Source organism: Plectropomus leopardus, chromosome 8 (genome assembly GCF_026936395.1).
Source record: "Plectropomus leopardus strain MGB_pleo_1.0 chromosome 8, ASM2693639v1, whole genome shotgun sequence".
Taxonomy (NCBI): Eukaryota; Metazoa; Chordata; class Actinopteri; order Perciformes; family Serranidae; genus Plectropomus; species Plectropomus leopardus.
In genome coordinates, this window is record NC_142183.1 from 5,366,543 (window position 1) to 5,390,668 (window position 24,126).

General features: G+C 43.0%; 1 protein-coding gene across 1 annotated transcript in view; it reads right to left on the minus strand.

Annotated features, from left to right (window-relative positions):
* Positions 1 to 477: 477 nt before the first annotated feature.
* Positions 478 to 24,126, minus strand: part of fat4 (FAT atypical cadherin 4) — a 148,013-nt gene continuing 124,364 nt past the window's right edge. Inside the window, exons 10-17 of the mRNA XM_042492815.2 lie at positions 22,947 to 23,051; positions 21,106 to 21,413; positions 15,569 to 15,654; positions 14,208 to 14,387; positions 13,624 to 13,748; positions 10,723 to 10,940; positions 6,081 to 6,342; positions 478 to 3,519 (exon numbers count right to left, since the gene is read on the minus strand). Of these exons, the coding sequence (XP_042348749.2) occupies positions 1,613 to 3,519; positions 6,081 to 6,342; positions 10,723 to 10,940; positions 13,624 to 13,748; positions 14,208 to 14,387; positions 15,569 to 15,654; positions 21,106 to 21,413; positions 22,947 to 23,051 (3,191 nt within the window). The 3' untranslated portion in view covers positions 478 to 1,612. The remainder of the gene's footprint in view (positions 3,520 to 6,080; positions 6,343 to 10,722; positions 10,941 to 13,623; positions 13,749 to 14,207; positions 14,388 to 15,568; positions 15,655 to 21,105; positions 21,414 to 22,946; positions 23,052 to 24,126) is intronic.

The window sequence follows — 24,126 nt, forward strand, 5'->3', positions numbered from 1 at the left end:
TCTAAGGCCCTGACTACACATATACGGATATTTTTATTTATGTTTTGGCCTCTCGTCCACAAACAGACACAAAAAAAATTAAAGGTGCCTTTGTTTGGCGGCGCTTTGACGACTTCAGTTGGTGGATGCTGCATCAACAAGTGGCAAGATCTCTGACAAAGTGGCGGTTTCTGATGAGTTTGGAATAAGAACAGGCTGCATTGGGTCATTATACAAAGCAACAAATTGGGGAGATGACTTCATTTTTTCCCAAATGCTCCTTTTTACACGTGCTCTTGCATAAACAGTAACCTGAGTTTTGAATAATCTGCAGCTTTTTAAAAAAATTATCTGTTGTAGTGACCCGATTTTGTTTGCACGTGGACAAGAGGCCAAAACAAAGAGTGAAATACCCATTTAAAAAAATATCCGTGTATGTGTACACAGGGTCTAAATTAGTCGCTAAACACTGCAAGAAAGAAAAAAGTTTCTAAATCATCCTTTAAATAAATACTTTTTTTATTCTGTTATTGGCTTTTTACAGGTACAAAGCATACAGCATGTTATAGTTTTATCAAAAGTGGAAAATACTGATGTTACATATGTAACAAATGTAAAAAATAAGTCTTCAATCTTACTTTCCCCGAAAGTAAGAACATACATTTCAGCATATGAAAATATCCATAAAAACACAGCTTAAGTAATTTTAAGTTAATAAACAGTACAAAAATGTAGAAACCATACATGTCAAAATAATGGACACCAACGACAAATGACTTCACGATTTCTCATGAATTTAACAAAAAAAAAAAACAAAAAAAAAATGTACACAAGTTCATAGTGTTTTAGTCGGGGTTTATAGGATCCATACATCATCATCATCGAACGCTTGGCTGCTCAGAAAATTTGTGACAAACACGTTCACCTCCTCGTCTCCTCCTGAACCAGAAAAACAGGAGAGGAAAACTCCTCCCTGGTGCTGAAATCCTCAAATGTCTGTAAGGCAGGCGACTCGATTAATCCTCCCTCTTGGAGCGTTTAGCCAGTCCTCTGTGAGAAAACACACCCAGACACAGAACAGGGATCACGACACCGGTGGGGTCCGCCGTACCGTGCGAGCAAATCGATCGCTTTCACACCGCGTCAGGTGCAGTCGGATCAAACACACATGCTTCTTTTTAAGTAAATTAAAACATAAAAAAAGAGGTTGGAATTCTCTTCCTGTGGGTGTTAATTTTATCTACCATCTTATCTCTCAGCTGTGAATGTGACAGACGTTTTTTTCGGAAAAAGCGGAGGTAATAAAAACAGAAATGTTTGATCGAGATAACGCAGCTTTGCAGTCGCTAAATTGGATTTTTTTTCGGTGTCAGTGGATACGATGTAATGAGGCCTCGGAGAGATGGATGCTCGATTGCACAGTTGATTTTGGACCGAGAACAGACTGGTAAACTATTCCAAGGTGGTTCAAATCTGTCGTGTCACAGGCGCCGTTTTTCTGCCTTACTGCATTGAAAGTCGTCTTATAATTTTGAATAAAAAAACACAAAGTCCAAAGTTCTCTTGAAATATACAGTCTTCCTTTTTTTTTGATCGGAGAACGTCACCATATTCTACATCGTAATAAATAGTCTCATACATATTGCTCGGCCTCTCCTTCGTTCAGGATGGTCACCGAGCCGTCCCCACTGTTCATTTCAATGTCTTTTGCCGCCGCGTTCTCGGGAAGCAGCGCTAAGTCCTTGAACACGTCTACATAATGTCCGAAGCCGGGGCCCCAGTTCAACAGATTGTCCCAGTTGAAGCCCCCGGCTTGTTGGCCCAGTTTATGGGGCAGGGTGTAGTGCTGCTCCGTCGGGGGCATCTGGGGAATGCCGGGCCCTCCCTCCGCCCTCCGGCTCGAGTACCGCCTCTGCTTGAGCCTCCCGCCGTAGTCCTCGTCGTCTGCGTCCGACTCGTTGACTTGCGAGAGCTTGGGGACTCGGGAGCTGTAGGACACGGGCTTCTCCCGGTCGTACTCCATCTCGGAGCAGGTGAAGGAGTCATGTGAGTCACTTTCGGAAGAGGACTCAGGAGCAGGGATGCCGTCGGCGGGGTTGCGGACCCTCGACAGCGGCCTGCGGCAGTCCTCCTCCGAGCTGGAGCGCCCATGATCGGCGCTGCAGATGCTGGGGTTGCGTGGACGCGGAGTGTTCAGCCTCTCCACCTCCTCGATGGACAGCCCCACCGGGGGCCCCGTCTCCAGCGGGATCTGCTCGATCGGCTGCTTGAGCCGACTGCCGGGCCTGGAGGCGTGGCCGTGGCTCGCCATGGTCTGCGGACTCTTGCTGCGCCTCCCCAGCCGGGTGGCGTAGTTGAACATGGGCGGCGGCTGGCACATGTCGTTGTGCAAGTCCAGCGGGCTGCCCTCACGGCGAGCCAGGTTGAGCTCTCTGGTGGGAGTGTTTCGGTAAAAGGAGGCGGGCTTGGTGAACGGAGCGGGGGAGTGTCTGGAGAGCGGGTTGGGGGTGGGGCAGGCGGAGTGGGAGTGGCTGAGTGGGGTGGACCTCAGCGCCTGCGTGTACTGAGGCTGGTAGGTGTAGCTTGTCGCTCCGAGGGGTAGCGGAGACTGTCTGGCGAAGCCCAGCGGGCTGTGTCTCTGGATGGAGAACTTGGGCGTGTGGCTGCGGAACTGTTTATAGTGTTGGATGATGTCGGCGTCTGAAGGGGCGATGCTGCTCGCGTTATCGATGTCGTAGTGTTCGATGTCGGCCTCGGGGTTACAGGGGGCGCAGGGCGCGCTGGGGACGGTCTCGTTGTTGTGAGGAATGTCTGTCTCATCGTAGATCAGATACGGGTTCTCCCTCTCGATGATGTCCGGTTTGGGGTTCCCTTCTGGTTGTTTCCGTACCGTCATGTCATCACCGTACGGCGGGATGTTGTCTGGGTCATCAAATGCTACGTTCTCGCTCCCCTTCTTCTTTTTCTTCTTCTTCTTCTCTTTCGGTTTCTTCTCTTTCGGTTCTTTTGGCACTTTGGTCTTGTTGCGGCCCTTGCAGTGGTTGCATAGGATCAGGCTGAGCACCACCAGAGCGAGGACCGTGGCACAGCTGCCAACGATGGCGGGCACCGCCCAGATGGGGAGGACCATGGACTCTGCAGTGGGGCTCGGGCTGCAGACAAACCCGCCGTTGTTGGCCGTCTTGCAGACGTTCCCCTCGGGGCACTGCACGCCCAGACAGGCCACCAAGGTCTCACAGGTCTTGCCGGTGTAGAACTCGGAGCAGACGCAGGTGAAACCGGAACGGGGGTCCGGCACGCAGCTGCCTTGGTTCTGACAGGGGTTAGAGCTGCAGTCGCCGGGCGGGACGCACTGGTACGTGTACCACTGGTTCACGCACATCAGGCCGTCCCAGCAGGGGTTGCTCTCACACAGGTTGGGCCCTCTGCAGCCGATCTTGACGGACGAACTGGTCTTGGTCAAGGTGACGAGGCCGTGCTCTCCAGTGAACGGCAGGTTCTCGCCGTTGTACTTCACGTAGGCCAAACAGCCGTCGAAACCTGCAAATGAAAAAGAGAGAAAATTGGCTCAGATCAAGCAGCTGAAAAACTGTCAATCCCCACAGAGCTGCAGGCTAAAATCTACAAATTTACAGCAGAAATCAACATGTTTACAGCACAGATTGAATAAACAATAAACATCGCTTCTGTGATGTCACCCACCGGTTTGTGGACTCCCGTTTTGAAGTCTAAAGTTCGGCATTTTGGCCGTTGCCATGTAGGTTTTTAGAGTCAGAGGGGACCATATTACAGAGGTTGGTGCTGTGGAGAGGCTGAGGACGCTGTCACTCACACCGCCTCGCCTTAATAATGCACGACTTTGAGTCTGAATGAAATGTAAACGGATAAATTGAACCCTGTTCAGTCGTCATAAATATTGAGCTATAGAGACAAAAGCTGTTCGGTCAGAGCTCTACTTCCAGCTCCAAAAAAAAAAAATGCCGAACTTGAAGCTTCTAAAGGGGAGCACAAAACCATTGGCTGATGTCACCGTTCATCCATTAATCTTCTACAGTCTGCTTCAGATACAAAGAAGGAGCCATCGCTGCCAACGAAGACAAAACAGCAACCTGGAGGGGAGTCATTTCCGACGCTGGATTGCTTCCTTGTTAACAGGATCTGGGAGTTACAATCAGAGCCAAAGTAATTTTGTTTACATGGTTTATTAGTTCAATATTAGAACGAAAAAAAGTGACTTTCTTGTGGAAAGCAGCTCTTTAAAAAATTCATATTTTAAAAATCAGTCCTAAATTGAAAGAAATATGAAATATTTTCTCAGAGAATCCTTCGTCGCAGCCTTTATAGCTTCAAGACATACATCTGGGTCTGATGAGCGTCTCTGTGTCTGATTCAATCTTTTGCTTCGTGTGTTGCCTAACAGCGCTGCCTCACCGATGTAAATAGGTTTTTATTGAATTTATCCCGGTGCAGATTAAATCCATTTGTGCCTTTTCATTAGCTCACAACAGCACGGTTCACATGGAGGGAAGAGCCGGTTCACAGGCAGACAGAACACGTGTGCTTTATGTATTTCCTGCTCCGTGAGTGAAAAAGGTCAACAAATAATTCAAATTGCTCATTTTTACCATATTAGTGCAAAGTATTAGGCTAGATTTTCCCTCCCCCTGTAATTCTGTTATTTACTGTTTTGCATGACTCCCTCTGGAAACCCTCTGCTTCACCTTTTCCAAACTGTTCCCAGCTCGCGCTCGAGGACATCGGATCTGTGATTTAAGTCTAAACTAAGACGAGAATCTGTGGAAATGAGACACCAAAAGTCTTCAAATGCGGGGCGTTCCAAGACAAAGTCAAATTAAATCAGTATTCGTTATTTTCTCCATAAATGATTCTCTGATAAAGAAATATTTATTCAGCTAATGTAAATTCATAGCAGGTAAATCTCAGTAGCGTCAGAGTCGTGTTGGACGGCGACCAAATATGGTCAGCAGTTTGAGCTGCAGACTATTAATTCATTTGTGGAAAAAAAAAAAGTGTAGTGGATTTATAAGAGCTCAGATGAGAGCTCTGACACACATGTACCGTACGCGCATGTGCACACGCTGGAGGAGGTTTCCATAACATCAGCTGCTGCATCGGTTATTTACAGTGCAGAGTGGGTGGCTTTCTTGGTCAAACGCCAGGTTTTCGAAAGCTTCCGCAGTTTGTGTTTGACACAGCACATAAATACACGTGTAGAATCACACACATACATGTACACAGAGTGTACATTCAACATGGGTTTGACCGTCATAAATAGTTTTGGAGAGGGTAACATCTAAACAGTGAGTTTTTAGACTTTAAGTGTGCTGTTTTTTGTGGTGAAATGTTTTCTTAAAAGTGTAAAGACGCCTTTAAAGGGCCCCGAAATGCAAAACCGACCTAAAAGAAATAGCGATGATGAAAGCCAACTGTTGCATCGCTTTGCATCGCCTGTGTCTCGGCCAAAAGGCTGCACAGGAACATACAGCCAACCGGCTCGTAAGTTCTGCGCCTGCGTGAGAGGAGATAACTCTTCATACCAGCAGATGGTGGCCGTCTGTGATGTTTGGCTCCCATTTTTCAAATGCTTAAGTTAAAGATCTTACGCTCGGGCTACCTCTCTGAGCTGCTGCGGCTCGCACACTTGTGGTGTTCACACTGACGGCGTTGTTGCTGCGGCGCTGCTGCAGAGCTGCCTGCTGCTGCAGAGCTGCCTGCTGCTGCAGCTACTGTATTTCCACTATCATTTCCAATACTCCACAAATTTATGGAGCTGTGCAGCCACCAACAACACGGTCATGCAAATATTTCACAATAAAAAGTCTCATGTTAACAACTGAAGGGATTCTGTCCACAGAAATGTTGTCTGAGGGCTTTTATTTTGAAACAGAAACAGGACGGGTTGGATTTACGGGTAAAGGAGGTATAAAGTCAGTAAAAAGTCATTTTCACTGTCTATTTTTGCTAAAAAAAAAATTAAAAATCTGCACATCACATGGTAAAAATCAGTAAGACTTCGAATCTCTAGACGTTCTGCAGCTGAGCAGGCAGTGCGGCCTGGGCGTAAGATCGGCGAGCCTCACCTGCTGCGGTTTTCTGCTGAGCCGGTCCGGGTGGGATCCCTCCAAGAGAAAAGGTAACGACGCTGAGACCTCCAAAATCCTGGGTGGCGTGCTGGATGACCCGGGGGTGGCTGCTGTCGACCTGGAGCACCGTGGCCGAGCCGTTCTTGACCAGCTGCAGTGTGTGCCACTGACCGTCCGACAGCACCGCCTCTCCCACGGTCCGCTCCACCTTCCCCCCGACGCCCGCATCTGAGATGTAGTGGATGTTGCCGTTCCTCAGCTGAGAGAAGAAACGGAGAGGGTTAACTATCAAAACATGTCTCTATGTTAAAGAGATAGTTCTGGGTTTGTTTTTTTGTGGGGATCTTGCTCGTACGGCCAAAGAGCAAAAGCAAAGAGGGAGGAAAAAAAGCATTTTAGCCACCTAAAAAAACAATTAGCCACCTAAAAAATCAGTCTCAGTGTATGTAGTGTAGGTAAGTGTTATGTTATTTTGAGAGTATTTTCACTGCTTCATCTTTCTGTCAGACAGCTGGTTTTGACGGTGTCAGTTTATATGTTTGTCTTTTTTTGTGTGATCAGTATTTTAATATTTGTATAACAGGAGGGGAAGTACCATTAACTTAATATAAGTGACAAAAAGGAAATTCAAGCCACCAAACCCCATTTTAAAAACTGTACATTTGGACTTGCTGAACACGGCAGCTGCTGCTCTACCAGAGCTACACTCAGTTAGTTAATGTTTGTTATTGTGTAACTTCAGTCAATCTGAACTAACACTTAAATACCAAAATATCACAATAACACAAATAAAGTAGCATAATTGCGGCAGCGGTGGACCAGCAGCTCCTGTCTTCAGTTATGTTAAATCGCTGTTTTTCTCCATGGATTCTGGTTTTGAAGAAATCAATACAACGGCTTCAGTTTGCCGTTGGAAACTTCTGTCTGACAGTAAGATAAACCAGTGAGAATATAATATAACACTTAATCTGATATTGATTTTTTTGGTCTGACTTTTTGAAAATATTTTGTTTTTTTAAAATACTTTTGTTGCTTAGCTTTCTTTGTGGACTACAGCTTGCTTCTCTAAACTGGTGGGTGCACTGACTGACATCTGCTGTATTTAATACTCTGAGTACTGGTAAGCACCTCATACAACCCCACTTCAAAAGATCATAACTTTTCCTTTAATATGCACACTAAACAGCACATCGTAGATTAGAGATGAGCAGACAGACTGGATGAATCCCTGAAACGTCATACTGTTATAATTCTTAATTTCAGGCGTATGATGAATAATGTTCTCTGAGGAGCGTTGCATAAACAAGGGTTAAAAATGCAGTTTTCCAGATTAATGCAATGACTTAACATGACAGCATCAATCATGAAGGATGAGAAGAAGTCTTCAAAAAACCACTACCACGCTGCTTTCAGAATCTGATCTTGAGGAAAGAGATCGAAAAACAAAAAAGCAGCTTGACGCTCGTAAATCTTCCTCCCGGCGGGACACGCCGCAGTAAATCATGTTCTCACGACTTGTGTGATGTTTTTCAGCCAGATGATGATCAGAAGCTTGCTAACAACAAATTCAGAGGAAACGCGCTCATTCAAAACGCCCACTGCCGAGGCCTCTTTCCAGCAGAGACAGGACAGAGTGCGTCTTTAAAAGAAATTAATCAAGCTCACTTTGGCATGGACAACAAATTTGCGGCTTACACTGTGCATGGTAATCTCATATGTGCACTCCCCACTTCGATGGAAAAGTAATCCCGCTCTCCTCCCTTTTCAAAGACCCCGAAAAATCAGCAATGATAAGTAGCTTCCGGAAGAACTGATTTAAAAAGCAGAAAGTCCCCCAAGCCAAAGAAAACGGAGTCTCTAAACCTGGAAAACCAATCATGGAGTTTATCTATTAAACATCTTTAAACAACGTTTTTTTTTTTATATATCTCAGTATATATAGTTCAGACTCTCAACATATGTACATATACAGGATGTATTCCCCTGCTGCTCTGCGTTTTTAGGCGTCATGGTACTTATGATAGTTCTCCGGACTGTTTAGGAAGCTGTGATGGCGATTCGATGAGCACCAGAAGCTGCTCGGAGCCGGAAAACAAAATCATAAGAGAGAAAGTCGGATATAAAGTGAGAAGGGTTCGGTGGTGGCTGAGAGGGGCTCTAAAAGGAAAATTGAAGAGGATGAATGAGCACTCAGGCCTCTTTGGGCAGCTGCCCAGGATCAGTCAGAGGGGAGGAGGGGGAGCGGAGGAGGAAAAGAGGCGTCAGACTGAAGCGAGGTGGCTGAAAAAACCCCAAAGAGTATTTGAGTATAGCTGGAGAGAGTGTGGGGTGATGACTGTAAGGCAGCGATACTCAACCTGTGGCCATAAACTTAAGGCCCTAAAATCCTAGAAACATTCTAAAATCCTAGAAACATTCTAAAATCCTAGAAATGTCCTAAAATCTTAGAAACATCCTAAAATCATAGAAATGTTTTAAATGACTAGAACTGTCCCAGAATCGTAGAAACTTCCTAAAATCTTTGAAATGTCCTAAAATCCTGCAAATGTTCAGAAGTCCTTGAAATGTCCTAAAATACTAGAAATATGCTAAAGTCCTGGAAACCTCCTAAAATCTAAGAAACCTCCTAAAATCCTATAAATATTTTAAAGTCCTGGAAACGTCCTAAAATCCTAGAAATGTCCTAAAATCTGATAAATGTCCTACAAGCTGAAAAATCCTAGAAACATGTATGGGGCCTCTTGTCATTTTGCAAAAGTGATCAAAGCAAGTTGCAAACACAAAAGCTGCACAAACTGACTGAAAATGCTTTTAGTGATGCAACAAATCGTCATCTGGCAGCCATACTGCAGAACCTCTGCTCTGTCATCTCAGAGGAAGGGACGAGCCAAAGCTGATTTGTGTGTTGGCGCCGACTAGAAGCTAATCGCTATCATGAACTAGTTATGACTCGCACGTTCTGCTAATGAGCGTCTGAGTGTGCACGTATGGCTGGTGGCTGATGCTTACAGTAACAGAGGCTGCTCGGCAGAATTAGCCGGCTAATTAGTGGAACAACAAAGCCAAACTGAGCTGAATCTTCTGAAGTGTCCTCGAAACGTCAACACGGCTCCCGCACAACTCGGCTGATTTAACTTGTGATTGAGGGAACTGCGACTCCGTGCACATGGGTCACAGCATCATCTATTTGGATCTGAATGTACCTTAAAAGACGGTTCACTGCACATTATCTAAATTGAGCTGATGCCACATGAGACCTTAAATAATGATCGAGGTTTATTGACCCCGACACACCAAACTGACATCAAAGAACTAGCTGTGATGAGCACTGACTGCTGCGTCGCCTCTCTGTATCTCAGCCAAAAAGTTGCACCTGAGCACACTGCAAAGACTACAGCCGATGGCCAACCAGCGTGTAAGATCTGCGCCTGCTCGAGAGGAAATAACTCTCCACAGCAGCAGGCGGTGATAGTCTGGGAGTCAGGATGGACACTGAAACCCAGTATTAAACGGGCTCCAGTGCCGAATTATTAAAGACGGAAGTGTTGATAAGCTCCAATGTTAACGGTTCTGCTATCAGTATTGGAGATTTTAAGAAAACATAAGCCTTATCTCATTTATTTAGGTTACAAAACGTTTTCTTTTATAGTCTTTCTCACTGACTGCGTTTCTAATTTGCAGCAAGATAAAAGTATTCGTCTGTGGTCCATTTTCGCTCTTCAGTGCAGAGGACAGCTCTGTGTGTCACGCTCCAAAGTCTGGTTAAAAGCGAATCAAGAATTGATGCCGACACTGTTTGTTGCCACAAATGCAAAAACTCTTTTGTGCTTTAGGGCGAAAACACAACGCTCTTTCAAAAAGGGGAAAGTGAAGACACTTTTGATGCCTTCTGCGTGAAAAAAGGAGCTTCCGTCCCCAAAAGGTCAGCACAGCATCTTTGGATATGTCTTTGGCACTGACCAGCGTTAGTTTAGGCCGACTGTTAGTCTGAGTGACTTTAGGGGGCGAGGGTCAGCGATAGGTTAATTGTTTGGAAGATGAGTGCGCCTTTTCCCCGTGAACCTCCGGCAGTGTTTTGTTGACGATAAAACTTCACCTGACTTTCCATCAGCACGAGGGTGAGCAGATAATGCCTGAATTTTTAATTTTTTGGGTGAACTTTCGCTTGAAGCTCCACAAATCATTAAAAACAACATAAATAGTGATGAGGACAAACAGCAGGAACACGGCGAGCAGAGAGCAGGACCTTCACTTAACCTCAGCTGACAGAGTCTTATTTATAGTTTGATAAATGTGTTTTAATATGTTTTCGCAGGAAGCCTTTCTATTCTTTGATCTGATCCTGTTGGCTGTATCAGTTTGCTGTTGTGTGCTGATAATGCAAACTCCAGACTTCCTCTCATGAACACTTGCAGGAGTTCAGGGCCATTCACTTCCTACGTGTTGTGAACCGACTACCTCAGGTGCTGCGTTTGATTAAATATTTAGAGGTCGCCTGGATTTAAAGAGTGCATAAAGAGAGACACAGCGCAGCGCCGTCTGTGTAATGTTCATTCAGACAGCAGCATTAACTGAAAATGTACGGCGTGTTTCTCCGTCACACGTCTGTGTAAACTCTCTCTCACTCCCCGTCTCTCACCTTCACCGTGGTGTAGTTGCTGCTCTCCTGCACGTGCAGCAGAGTGCCGCTCTTGCTGCGCGTCCTGAACTTGACCTCCACGCTGCTGGGCCCGGCGGTGTCAGAGGTCGCGCCCTGCAGGGACTGCCGCAGGAGGACGTCACGTTTAGGGCCCTGCTTCAGGGAGTAGTCCAGACGGCCGGTGCCATCCAGGGACAGGGCGGTGTCTGCTGTCATGTCTGCGGGAGAAAAGATGGAGGACATCCTCAATCCTCTCTGACTTCACCGAAGTTTATAAAAGCGAATATAAAATCTGTATTTCCACTCGGGAGCTGGCGGACTGTCAGGTCCAAACGATTTTCCTAATCCGACTGCCATAACCACAAACTGGTCCTTACATTCTCACCGGCGGTTACAAATACCTTCCCACAAGTGAAAGATGTGGGTCCACAGAACGTGTCCCTTTAAGCAGGAACCCAAAATCTACAGTAAACTCTCGTCAGCTTCATCCAAACGTCTGGGATGTTAATGTAATTAGTTGCTTGATGAATGATTAGTGTGCATTTATTATGTGTTTTTTAGTTTTGTAAAGGTATACTAAGCAGGATTTTTTGTAAAATAAAATAAAATAAAATAAAATAAAATAAAATAAAATAAAATAAAATAAAATAAAATAAAATAAAATAAAATAATAGCTTTAAAGTCAGGGATCGGACTCATCAGTTGAAGACCCGTCACTCAGCTGACATTGCTTTAAGTTGAGTCATTTTTTATTGTGACTAATACAGAAATTTTCCCTCTCGATCATCATTTGACCCACTGTGGCGGTGCATTTATCTGCAGAGACCCTCTGCCCTTTATCTGTATCGTCTTTTTTACTTTTTTTGCACTGGTCAGGAGATTTATTGGCGTGTGTTCCCGAGTCAAGTCTGGACTTTTTAAAACGGGCAGGAAAGCTACGAAAAGTGCGGACACAGTGCAGTGAATTTAAAGACAAATTTTAATTTTTAATAAATCTACCTTTTACCGTTTGAAAGAAATGAAGAAGTGCAGCATATAGTTGAAAGAAGCAAAATGGTGAGGTGACAAAGCTTGTTCCACAAAGAGAGTAAATGAGGACATGGTTTTACTTTATTTCACTGGCGAGCACTAAAGGAGACGGCGGGAATGAAGAGTGACGCAGAGCTGGCCTGTTTTCTGTCAGTGAGGTAGCTGCTGGCCATTAGTTCAGTTAGCTTTTAAGGCAATGATGCAGTAGACCTTCAATTTAATAAGTAAGCAGTTAAAGAAATGTGTAAACTGCATTGTTATAGCCGAAAAGTGGAGCATTTCTTGGGAAATATCATGTTTATTGACTTTAAATGGAGCCAAAATGAATACCAAATTATGTTAAATATTTACCCAGTGAGAAGGTGTCTGTTCATGAGTCGTGATAAATTATAAATCGTCTTTTAGAAGCAGTAGATATTTACCGTAAATGATAGTACGTCATTATTTTCATTTGAGTCTCACATGAACACAGCCTCTGTACTGTCGTTGATGATTGGCTGTGCTGATGTGATTGTGTGTGTTTCATTTGTGATTATTGTAAATACTCGTTTGTTTGTTATATTGTGATTTTAGGGAGAGAATAATCGCCAGTATTTGAATAGCTTGTAAATTCTGGGGGGGGGGGAGGAGGGGGGGGGGGTTACTTTGGGTCTCTTAACCTCTCCTGCACATGTTTTGCTATTTTTGTTTTTATCTACTTGTTTTTATCACATCTTGTATTCTAATAAATAAATAAATAGGCTCTGTTAAATTTTACAATATGTCAGCGTAGCAAGGCAAGGTAACCTGATGTTACTGGTTAAAAAGAGATGACTCAAGTGATTTAACTCAGGTCCGACTATTTTGTCTTTTCTTCACTTGAAGGAGGCGGATGAGAGTTTCTGGAGAAACTTCACCTCCCTCAGAGGTGCACGGAGAAGAGATAAATTAAAGTGGAGAAACTCCAGCAGTGCTTGTAGTATCGAGTGGACGACCCTGATGAAGGCCCCAAGACGAACGCGTTGGTTTTTCTAAATACTACAAGTGTTTCTGGAGTTTCTACGTCTTTGTCTTGTCGTTACGTGTGACGGCCGAATGAACAGAGATCTTGCTGTAATTACTGTTGCCCATAATTTTCAGTTAATGTTGTTACAATTTAGTCATGAAATAAAAGGATGTCAACTGATACCATAAAATTTTTGTTGACAAAATGAACACTGTTAACCACGAGACCGCAGTGAAGATGGCTGGCAGAGCGTAACTCACATCAGCATTATTAAAGCTCAAAATCTGGATGCTAAACATCATTGCTTCCTTCTGTGAGGAAGATGTTCCTGCGTGTCATCCTCTGCATTTCCTGGCATTGTGTTTATTTTTTTCTTTCTCGAGGATGAAACACATGACTGAGAGAGTACGCTCCATTTGTATTAGGAGAAATGTGGTGCAATGGAGTTTCGTACCATAAAGCAAAACCAGCCGATTTCCCACAAGATCAAACCCAGCGGCAAACAGAGGAGAACAGAATGAAGTGTTTGGGTTCCCAGGCTTCTCAAGAAATGAATTTGCTTCCAATAAGTGAATGAAAGCCTAAAATAAATGTGGCAGTGATTATTGGGAACATTGCTTAACACCATGTTACACCTCACACAGTAGCGACAAGTTTCAGTGCAGCTCAAAGTTTCGTTTCAGTCCTCTGAACTCCTCTGAGTATTTATATCGTGAAATACACAACTGCTTTGAAATAAAGCTCCGAATGCAGTGATGTGGCCTATATTAAGCTACATGGTGCAGTTCGATGACTCATGAGAGAAGAATCATAAATAATCATGATAGAAAATTCCTGACTAAGTGCAGCCTCAGCAATAAAGAAACACTTCAAAGGCGTTTACTTACATTTCTCACAGAATTTGCCCGTGAAGCCGTCCACGCACTGACACTGCTGCCAGGACCAGCGGTCCAAACAGGTGCCCCCGTGTCTGCAGGGGCTGGCGGTGCAGGCTCCTTCCAGTCTCGGACATCTACAGAAACAACGACAAACACAACGTCAGTTTGACAAGTCAGAAGCACAGTCTGCAGCCGGGGGGTCCGGCGAGAAAGAAAAAAAAAAAGGGGGCAGATGAGCTGTGATTTTTTTTCTCCCCGTGCTGCAATACAAAAACCCATAAAGAACCCCGAGAGGATTAGCATATTAAAAGATCTGTTCTCGCCTCACTATTCAGCAGCAGCACAGAAAAGAAAAAAAAATCTCTGGAATTCTGCAATTGGTTTCCCCCGTCAAAAATCTGCCATTTGTATTAAAAAAACACAACAACATCTTTTTAAGATCTCGAGAGGGTTTGGGAGTGTGAACAGATGTCCCACAGCGAGAGTCGAGGAGGTTAGAGGAGACGGACAGATGGGAAGAAGAGGGAGACGATGGAGACAGGGTGAGTGAGAGCGGGAGTGGAAGGAGGGGGGCGGGGTTGGGGTGTGCGGACCTGTCAAGGATGCCACGCGATGCCAGCGCCTGACTGGGCTCCAGCGGGCGGCCGTTGACGGCGAACTCCATGATGCAGCCGACAAAGTCGTGGGTGGCGACCTGACCGCGCCGATGAAGGACGGGTTCTATTGACCTGACGCCTCCAACCGAGAGCCTGTTGGGCTGCACGTCCAGGATCCTGCACACACACACACACACACACACACACACACACACGAACAGAAGCACACAAAGGTTTAAATGCACGCAGACACAAAAGTACATGTGCACAGAAATCCAAAAGCTTGCAAATGCATTCAAGTACACACACACACACACACACACACACACACACACACACACACACACACACACACGCGCGCGCACACACACCTACACACACTGCGGGTCACCGAGTTTCACAACAACATGGTCCTGAGATCCTTACAAAATAAACCTTCTGCAAACCTCTGTGGCCTTTCGTCAGCTGCCAAATCGATCTTTCTCTTTCTCTCTCTCACACACACACACACGCACACACACACACACACACACACATACACACACACACGCACAGTGTCAAGTGTTCACCCCACAGGGCCTGGCTCAGAGCTGCGTGCAGAGGCAGTGATCCTGCACTAACTTCATGAAGGTTTACATCACATACTGCATATTTACAACAGATGACTTCATTTGGACTTTGAGTCATTTTTCTGTCATCATCGCACAAAAATGTACGAGAATTGCATAATTCTTGTTATGCAATTTGCTTTTATCCAGCTAGTTTCACAGTAAGGCAATAGTAAAAAAAAAAAAAAAAAAAAGCTTCTATTGTCCATGGAGCTGCGTCATATTAGACATAAAACAGCATAATTACATTCATAAAATCCAGATCCATTGTTAAAAATAGAAAGAAACAAAGGACACCTGATTTTTTTCTTGTAAACTTCTGGATAATTTTACCACTTAAAGTCTTTTTAAAATATCTTTGAAAATGAACAAAAAAACCCACTCATAAGTAGGTTGCTGCTATGTATCAAGGGGTCATAAAACAAACAGAAGCCCGGAAACGAAAGAAAAGTTCAATTGTCGTAAATTCAGAGTGCAGATATCGTTTCTTATTACGTCGTATAGATTAAAATAAAACAAACAGAAAGAATTCAGTGAACATGTTCACAGCAGGTGCAGAAAGACGATCGCTTCTTTCCATTTCAGACACGGAAAATTTCATTATGCATCGAGTTTTCCGAGCTTTGGATCTTAAACTGTCAACACTGTTTTAATGTATACAGTTGGATCATAGAAGCAGAACATCTGTGTACTGTCTGTGTGTGTGTGTGTGTGTGTGTGTGTGTGCGCGTGCGCATGTGGTTTTCTTACCAGTCAGTGTGGACCGCCACATTGCTCACAGCACAGTAGCCTGGTTCCTGGTCATCACCACACAGGTCCACAGTCAGGGACGCAGCCTGCAGGAAGACAGAAACACACACACACACACATTATTGCCATGTGTGACTGTCTTAAAGATGAACAGCTGTGAAGTCGCACTGCCTCATTTGAGAGTCCTGTTTTTAAACCGGTTCTGGTGGACTGTGGTCGACAGAGTTGGTTGCCGTCACTCTGTTTCTCCCTCTTTATGATCTCTGTCGTGTGGGAGTGTGTGTGTCACCAGCTCTGGTTCAGCACAAACACTGACGGTTAACTCTTCTCTGCCAGATGTTGCTCCACTAACTTGAGTTTAGTTTTAGTCAGAGTTGGTGGTTGAAGCTAAATAAGCTCAGTTTATTGGGGAAAAAAGTATAAAATCATTATATTTTGGGTCTTTTTTGAATGTGTTTAAGCTTGGACTTATCACAGCTGCATAACAATGGACTTTCACTTACAGTTTGATCTGATCCAAATTAATTTTATCTTAATTTTGTATGATAAAAAGTCATTTTTTTATGCAGAATTACGTAGAATACACATATATGCTCATTAATAAAAGCATAATACTGCAGACAGCGCTGGTGCAGTGGAGTGGATTATTAGACTTAGACTCAACCTGGCTAACTTTTCACCTGCTGTTTTCAGTCTTTGAACAACAATCGAAGTTGGTGGTAACTTCAAATTTAGGGTACAGACATGAGCACAGTGCGACAGCATATTAAAATAACCTGTGTACATAAACTTTATGTCATACTTTGACCTTGCTGGGATGCCCAGGAAGGAGGTCCAGCTGGTTGCTGCATAACGTCCCAGACTTTCATTTTTGAATTATTTTTAACCGTAACAGGACATCTTGATTGGACATTCAACCAGCTGTTGTTCAATATCTCAATATTTCCAATAGATTTCCTGTTAACTTGTTGGCATCTGTGGTGTGATGAGATTGATGCAACCTTGCAAAGTGAAGTTATGGGATTTCTTGACCAAAAAAATATACAAAATTTCCATATATTTCTCATAAATTAATGACTATATATGATCAGAGTGAATATTCAACATTTCTGTCTTGTAAATTTACCACATTAATCTCAGATTTTTCACATTAATCTCAAAAATTCAACACTTAAATCTCAGATAATATTCAAGTTTCTTTCTCGTATATTTATTTATAACTTAATTTCAGATAATATTCCATCATAAATTTTCCGCTTTAATCCAAAAAAATATCCAACATATTTTCTCCAGATTTTTTTTTCACACAAATTTGCCACTTGAATCTCAGAAAATATCCAAATTTTTCTTTTTTTTTTACTTGTACATTTATGACTTTAATCTTGGGAATGTAGTTTTTTTCTTGGAATATTACCCCGTTCCCCGCCTCTTTGTTCGTATTTATGTGTTGTTGTTTTTTTTAAAACCTACAATGACCCTAACACAACCAAAATGTTGACTTATTCCTTTACAGCCACACTGTGATCGTCACGATGAAAGAGCAGAATGTGACTTCGTGTTTTACACCACATACGCATGTTAAGGCTTATTTTTTTGAGGTTTTAACAGAAAAAGAGATTCAAAAATCTGTACAAGCATCTTGTTTGTAAAATGATTCTCTGCCTAGATATCATTTGCGTGCACATTTTTAGGACTGAAAACTCATGATGGTGTGCCAGACTAAATATCCTCTCGTGCACAGCAGCATGACTTTCACTGCAGGGTTCTGGTTCAACCCATTGAGGGCTCCTTCAACCGCTAACATTATTTCCCCCTGTGTATTTGTGTAACTAAGTCCTGTTGTTAGTGTGAGCTTTGCCCACCAAATGGCACGCAGGCCAATTATATTTCATCAATTCATCACAGTGGTTGATGGGAGAGGGGCACGAAAAAAATGCCATACATTACTGCACAACATTTCCTATTTCCCGTTAATGGCACTAAAGCTTTTGTCCAGATGTGGGTTATTCTGTTGCTCCCTCTCTCTCTGTGCTCTGACAGAGAACGACCCAACGAGGAAGAAAAGAAATGGGCTGGTGAGGAAAACGTCCGGAAAAGTGTGTGAAAGTGTTGAAAAACCGGGGCAATCACGCTCCACCTCTCCTGGATCTTAAGTAAACACGGACCACACCGGCCCGGATCTCCGACACAAATCATCCAGGAGAGCACGACCCCACAGAGCACACACACACACACACACACACACACACACACACACTTGAGTCAGACACATGGACACGTACACAGAAACGAGTCAGCAACACGGTGACAACAGCAAGGCAGAACAACAGCGCTCATTTGTCTCATTCGTGACTCTCTGAAGCTCCATAAAGAACCACATGAACATTTTATTAATGTTTCTTTCCGTGATCAAAGGCTCTGCAGCCATGACTTAAATACGCTGCTCTCACTGTCAAGTGTCTCACACTGCGTGGAGAAAATATGTATCTTAAGAGCCCCCCTTGGAAATTAATACCGAATGTAACACGAAAAGCTGAGGAGCGTGTTTTTTGTGCTTGGCTCGGAGGCAAAAGTGGAGAAAGCTCCACTGGAGATCATTGTTTTCCCCGTGACTAATACAACAGAAAGACCATAGCATCGCTCTCTGTTGTGGTGTAGTCACTGAGTAACTGCTTTTCTGCTTGTTTCCAGGACAAAAAACTTCAGCTAATCAAAAGCTTAATGATGAGCTGCTGGTGCTAATCAGCTGCAGCGAGTCCTAATCTGTCAAACTCTATTCGCAAAACCTCGTTCATACAAGATTTTGTTTGTTTACGACTTAAAGCCTTGATTTAAAATAAACTAGCTGAGCTCTTGCTTGGATGCTCTCAGCTGTGATCTTTTCCAGGCAGTCAGTTAGCGTCACACGAGTGTTTTTACCGTCACACTAACTGTTATTAATGAGTCATTTCAGCCAAATTACACTTCTTTTTTCTTCTGCTCTCCCCTGGTCATGCAGAGTTTTGTTTTTATTTGCACAGTTTTTGAGATTTCTGCTGCCAGCACCAATACAATCAAGGTAAATGGAATTTAAATTTGAGACTCGAGAGATTTGGTCTAGAGTACACAGACTTGTGGCAACAAACTTTCTTATGATAGGAAGCCAGTTTTATCTCCATCAAAAGGCAGCCTTATTTAGCAACTCGGGTGCTTTTATTAACACTTTCTCCACCAGAATATTATCATCAAGTTGCCAGCCAGCGCCAGCCTTTTTGGTCATATTTACTAATCTTTCAAGACCTCCTAAATATTTTGTGTTTTGAATATATAAGCAGATCTTCTGCTTCCTTACACAAAAAACATTTCTTTAATTCCTTTTTTTTCCAACACCTGACTTTGTGCTTTTTTTTTTATCAAAAAACAACAGCAGTTACTGTGAGCAGCGAGCATGGGAATAAATGACAAAATATTTCTCTCTGTTCCCTGATGATCTGAGTAAGTCGCTGAATGTGTCTGAATGTGTTTTTTTTTTCAAATAACGTCGCTGAGAGGGTCTGAAAAACTGCTAAATAGCGATAAAGTCTGCACGTTAGTAGTCCTCTTTTCCTGTTATTCTCGGACCTTCGATCATCTTGTTTGTGAGTTTTTTTTGACAGAAATATTGTTCTATTGCTCAACATCCGTAACAGCGCCCTCGACACTATTACAATGAAAACAAAGACTAACGGAAAATCTCGTTGATGGCGGTGAAAGTGTTAATTGACAACTATCATGTCCCACAAACAACTTATGCAAAGGCGGCCTTCATCAAGATAAAAAGATACATTTATGAAAAGGTTTGTGCAATTAAAAACTTTCAACCAGGCCGATGTCATCGCCTTATAAGGAGTGTACGCAGATCGGTATTTGGCAGCAGAGGGACACCGAAACACTTGTCATTTGCACACATTACCCACAACACAGTGACACACACCTGGTTAAAAATCGGCAAAGAATCCTTTAAAGAGAGATAGCTTTTTAGCGTCTTGCAGCTCGTTTTGGTTTTAGGACCGGACGCTTTGATTCTGATTGATCTATCAGACACTCAAATATAAACGTTTCACTTCTGACTTTTAAGTTACTACTCCATACATGGAGTGTCTTTTTTATATTATTTGTATTGTTTATACTTGTTTATACATACATAAACTATGTGTGACTGAATTAAAAAAAACATTACTACTCTTTTCTGCCATCTGTTTTCAGTGAAAACGCTGTAATAAACCAACTACCCACCACCTGTCCGGCATCAAACATCAGGCCGACAAAGTTAGTGACGAGCTGGGGAACGCATCGCAGCATTTAGTAGAAAAAGAGCCAAATATTTCCCTCAAGAGTCTTTGTAAATTTGCAACGGCTTACTGACACATTCTCCATGTGAACCTCTGCGAGGTGATAATAAATCAATGTTGTGTTAACAGCTTGTTGCACTGATCCCAAATACACAGCCAACAGCAAAACTGGAGCTTCAGCTCTACAAGATACGTTGGCAAACTGCTCTATTGATCTGACCCGAACACGAGCTCCTGTTGTAAAGTGCTGAGACAAATAGTCCGTGTTTTATTGTGTTTGACGATTTTACAGATTAAACAATGATTATAATCACGATTGTAACACTATCTGTGGACTCTCTGCTCCTTGTAATGACTCAGAGCCTTCATGATGAAGCAGTGCGTGACTGGTGTCCGAGCTTTCTGTCCGAGCTTTCTGTCCGCTTTCCACTTTGGCTCAGAACTCAGAAGGCAGAAACCGAGACCAGACCTCAAGCCTGACCACCGAAATGACCCACAGCACCTTTCACAAACACAGCGATCAGGCTCGTTTTACACCGCCGGAGGGAGTTGGCACTTGAGGCACGACAGGCATTTCTGCCTCATTCTTCAGAAGCCCTTACATGACCACCTCTGCAGAGTATTCACAGGGCACAGTGTCTCCACGTGTGCTGTATTCCTTTCCATCCCGTCACTCTGCACCATCTCAAAACTGACAATTTAACGATTTTACCAGCTTCCTATGAAACTCTCAGTGCTCGGTGGGAAATGACAGATTTGAAGTCCAGCAGGAGAGCTACGTTATAGAAGCTTTGACGGGGCCTGGTTGGATTTTTTTCCCCCCTCTTTCCTTGCCACTGGATTGCTGGCAGGGAGAAGCCTCTCATTCAGAGCACAGGAGACACAGTTTCAACCTTCAGGGCCATTTTGGATCCTCGCATTGTAAATCACAACGAGCAATAAAATATAATTACAAACCATGAAAACCATAAACTGAGCTACCCATGGTTTGGGGGGAGTTTAATTATCATCTGATGGTGCAAGAAAGAATATAAGGCCAAATTTGGATGCAGGTTCCAGCTATAAAAGCACGGGACATAAATGCTATTGATAGTGCAGCACACGTTGGAAGTCCATGTGGCATTTCTCCGATTTTCCGCCGAGCTCTATAAGTGAAAAGTCTTTCAAGAATGCATGATGAAAAGCGTTTAAAATGCGAGCTAATTCCCATCATAAAAACAGACTCACCATCCCCGCTCTCCTGGCGATGACTGTGTGGAACTGCCCGTCCGAAACTTTTATCATGGTCATCAGTTTATAAGTTCCACTTCCCAAGTTGAAGGAGAAGCGCATCCGTCCCTCGAAGATCTCCAGAGCCAAGAACTCCGCCTTGTCTCCGGTCTGGTTATCGTGGTTGTACATAAGCAGCGCGTTGCTCTTCAGGGTAGCAAACTTGATATAAATGTAGTTATTGTTGGGATCCAGAGATGGAAACTCCATGTAGGAGAGCTCCTCAAAGCCATAGCTGTTAAGTTCACAGTGTTTGCCGAAAACCCCTGAGGACAAAAACAGACCGAAAGAGGAATCAGAGAGGAAGCCAATGAATGATTCACGGTGCTGCTGGGATAAAAATATCTGCAGATGAAAAAGAATCTTTATCAAGCAATATATATTTAGTCGTGACAAAGCAGAAATAAATGCTGTCCGATCACAATCTTGCATCTTTAAAAAGTTAAAACTTTTGTCAAAATTGGAGGCTACGTTCACATTACAAGGCTTGTTGCTCTGTTCCGGTTTTTCCCCAGATCTGATCTTTCTGGTCACATTCATGTTTGAAGTGTGAACAGGTCTTTGTCCTAAAGCGCCTCACATATAACCAATAACATCACATACGTGCACGTTTGAACAACAACCAAAAACGGCACATTTGCAAGGCTGGCATTTCGGGAAAAAAAAGTTTATCTCCCGAGTTCAGAAAATAATTCATCAGATGCTGAAGAGGAGATTTCCATTTTTCTGAAGCTCCATTTCTTGGACAGCACTCTCGCAAACAGGAGCACACGGATAATTATTCTGCAGCAAACATCAATCTTAGCTTGATTATTAATACTGTGTGTTTTATCTATAGCCGCTGCACAGCAGCAATAGATAATAATACTTTTGTTTTCACTGTATTTCTGTATTTATCTGTTGTTCTTTCGTACATTTTTTGTGTGTTGATTCAAATCTCTTTTGGGATAATAATAAGTTGAAGTCGATTGTTTAAGATAAGAATACCAGGGTAAGCCAATGAGAGGCTTAGTGAAGCCGTAGAAAAAAGGTCCCATAACGTTGTTCTGCATAATAATTAGAGATAATCTTTAGGTTTGGAGAGTGTGTAGCCTATTTTTGGTAGATGACCCTGCCATGGCCGTTTGGCTTTTAATTAGTTTAATTCCAACCAAAATTTATTATCTGACCAACAAAAGAGTCCAACATCTGTCTGACGTCAGATTGACGTCCGGTGCCGGCTGGGAAAGCTATTATGGCGGGACTCAACATGTAGGCGAGCGTATAGCAGTCAGGCTCTTTTGGCTGACAGGGGCAGCCGACCACAGTATCTAGCGAGTACTGTGTCTGCTGTACTGTATGCAGCGTAATCTGTGCCTGTGCAGTGAAGTATGACGTGGAAAAACCATGGATGTATGGGGAAAACACACATGAATTACGATATGGCTGTTGTCACATGGTCAGTGAACGGACATGTATCGGATTTAAAACCACAAATGATCAGATCTGACTGGAAAAATCTGAATCACTACTTTGAAAAAATCTGATTTGTGTCCTCCTGTGAGTGCAAAAAATAAAAATAAATAAATAAATACAATTTTGGCCACATGTAGTTACAATGTGAACACAGCCTCACTGATGACAGCTGCAATACAAGTCGTGAAAAATGGAGACACAAAATGAAATGACAGAGTCCATTTTTGTTTGATTAATAATGCCATAACTTTAGTTTCTTTAAAGAGACTGCACGTCTAAAACATCTTGTTTTTCAATTTACCAGGGCTCGATAACAGCCTAAAAAGTTTCCTACTATTACTTACCAAATGGACAATGACAGTAATATCCATCCACTCGATTCTGACAGGACCCGCCATTAAAACAAGGGTTACACTCACAATGATTGATGATGGAATCACACGTTTTGCCTGGGTTCACAGAACAACACAAATTAAAATGGATGAGGTGGCAGACAACACAGGAAAACCCCGAGGGGAGCACAGTTCACTTTCCCCACAGGGCCAAGTCATGCAGGCCTTTCATCACCTCGCAGCTGCAAGAAAAAAAGAAAAATCTGCGCTCCAACAAATCATTTAAAGTTGTAGCGAGTCTTAAAATCAGATTTTTGTTGAAACAACCATAAAATATATAACAGGAAGATGTAATTTCATCTGTTTTAGTGCACTTTCACTTATTGTAAAAATTTTTCTTGACACAAGTGATGCTATTTTGGAGCAGAAATCACTTGTCCACGATGACATCATTTGATCCAAAACATCTTGAAACTTTCATTGGAAAAAAAAGAAAAAAGAAATGATCTCACTCAACTGGCAGATTCTCCTCGCTTAGAATAATCAGATTTTCAAACTCGTTGCAAGATCGAATTACGTTTGGAGGCTGTTTCTTTTCTTGCAGTGCAGAAAGACAAACAGTTGCAATGTCAAATCTAAATGACTCCGAGTTTGAACATCATGATAAGGAATGTGACACTGATAATAAAAACAAGAGAGACATTAAATGATCCAGGCATGGCACAATACAAAAAAAACTGACAATGAACTTTTTAGGCTGTAAATCCTGAGACAAGTTGCTTAATGGAGATTGATTCTGCTGCCAAAAACCAGGCGGGGAAAACAGGAAGTTGAGAGTTCACAGTGAGGGCATGCAAACTACTGTAAGTCAATAGGTGCATTTCTTCACTGGGCTCATTTATCTTGATGAAACCTAAAAGATTTGTGCTCATTTTTTATCGTCATAATAAAAAGGGACAGTAATGACTTGACTTGAGGCAAACGGCCTGCCACGGCCCGCTTTGAAAATGTCTTTCAGATGCTGCAGTCAGCTGCTGGACAGCCTGCAGGATTCAAATGACTCCTCTAAGTAATTCCACTTAAAATCCACTCCCCTTTTATCAAGCCTAATAATGCAGTGTATTCATTACATTTACAAACACAAAAAGGCCTGATTGGATCTTTTATAAAGCTGCTCGTTTGTCATACGACT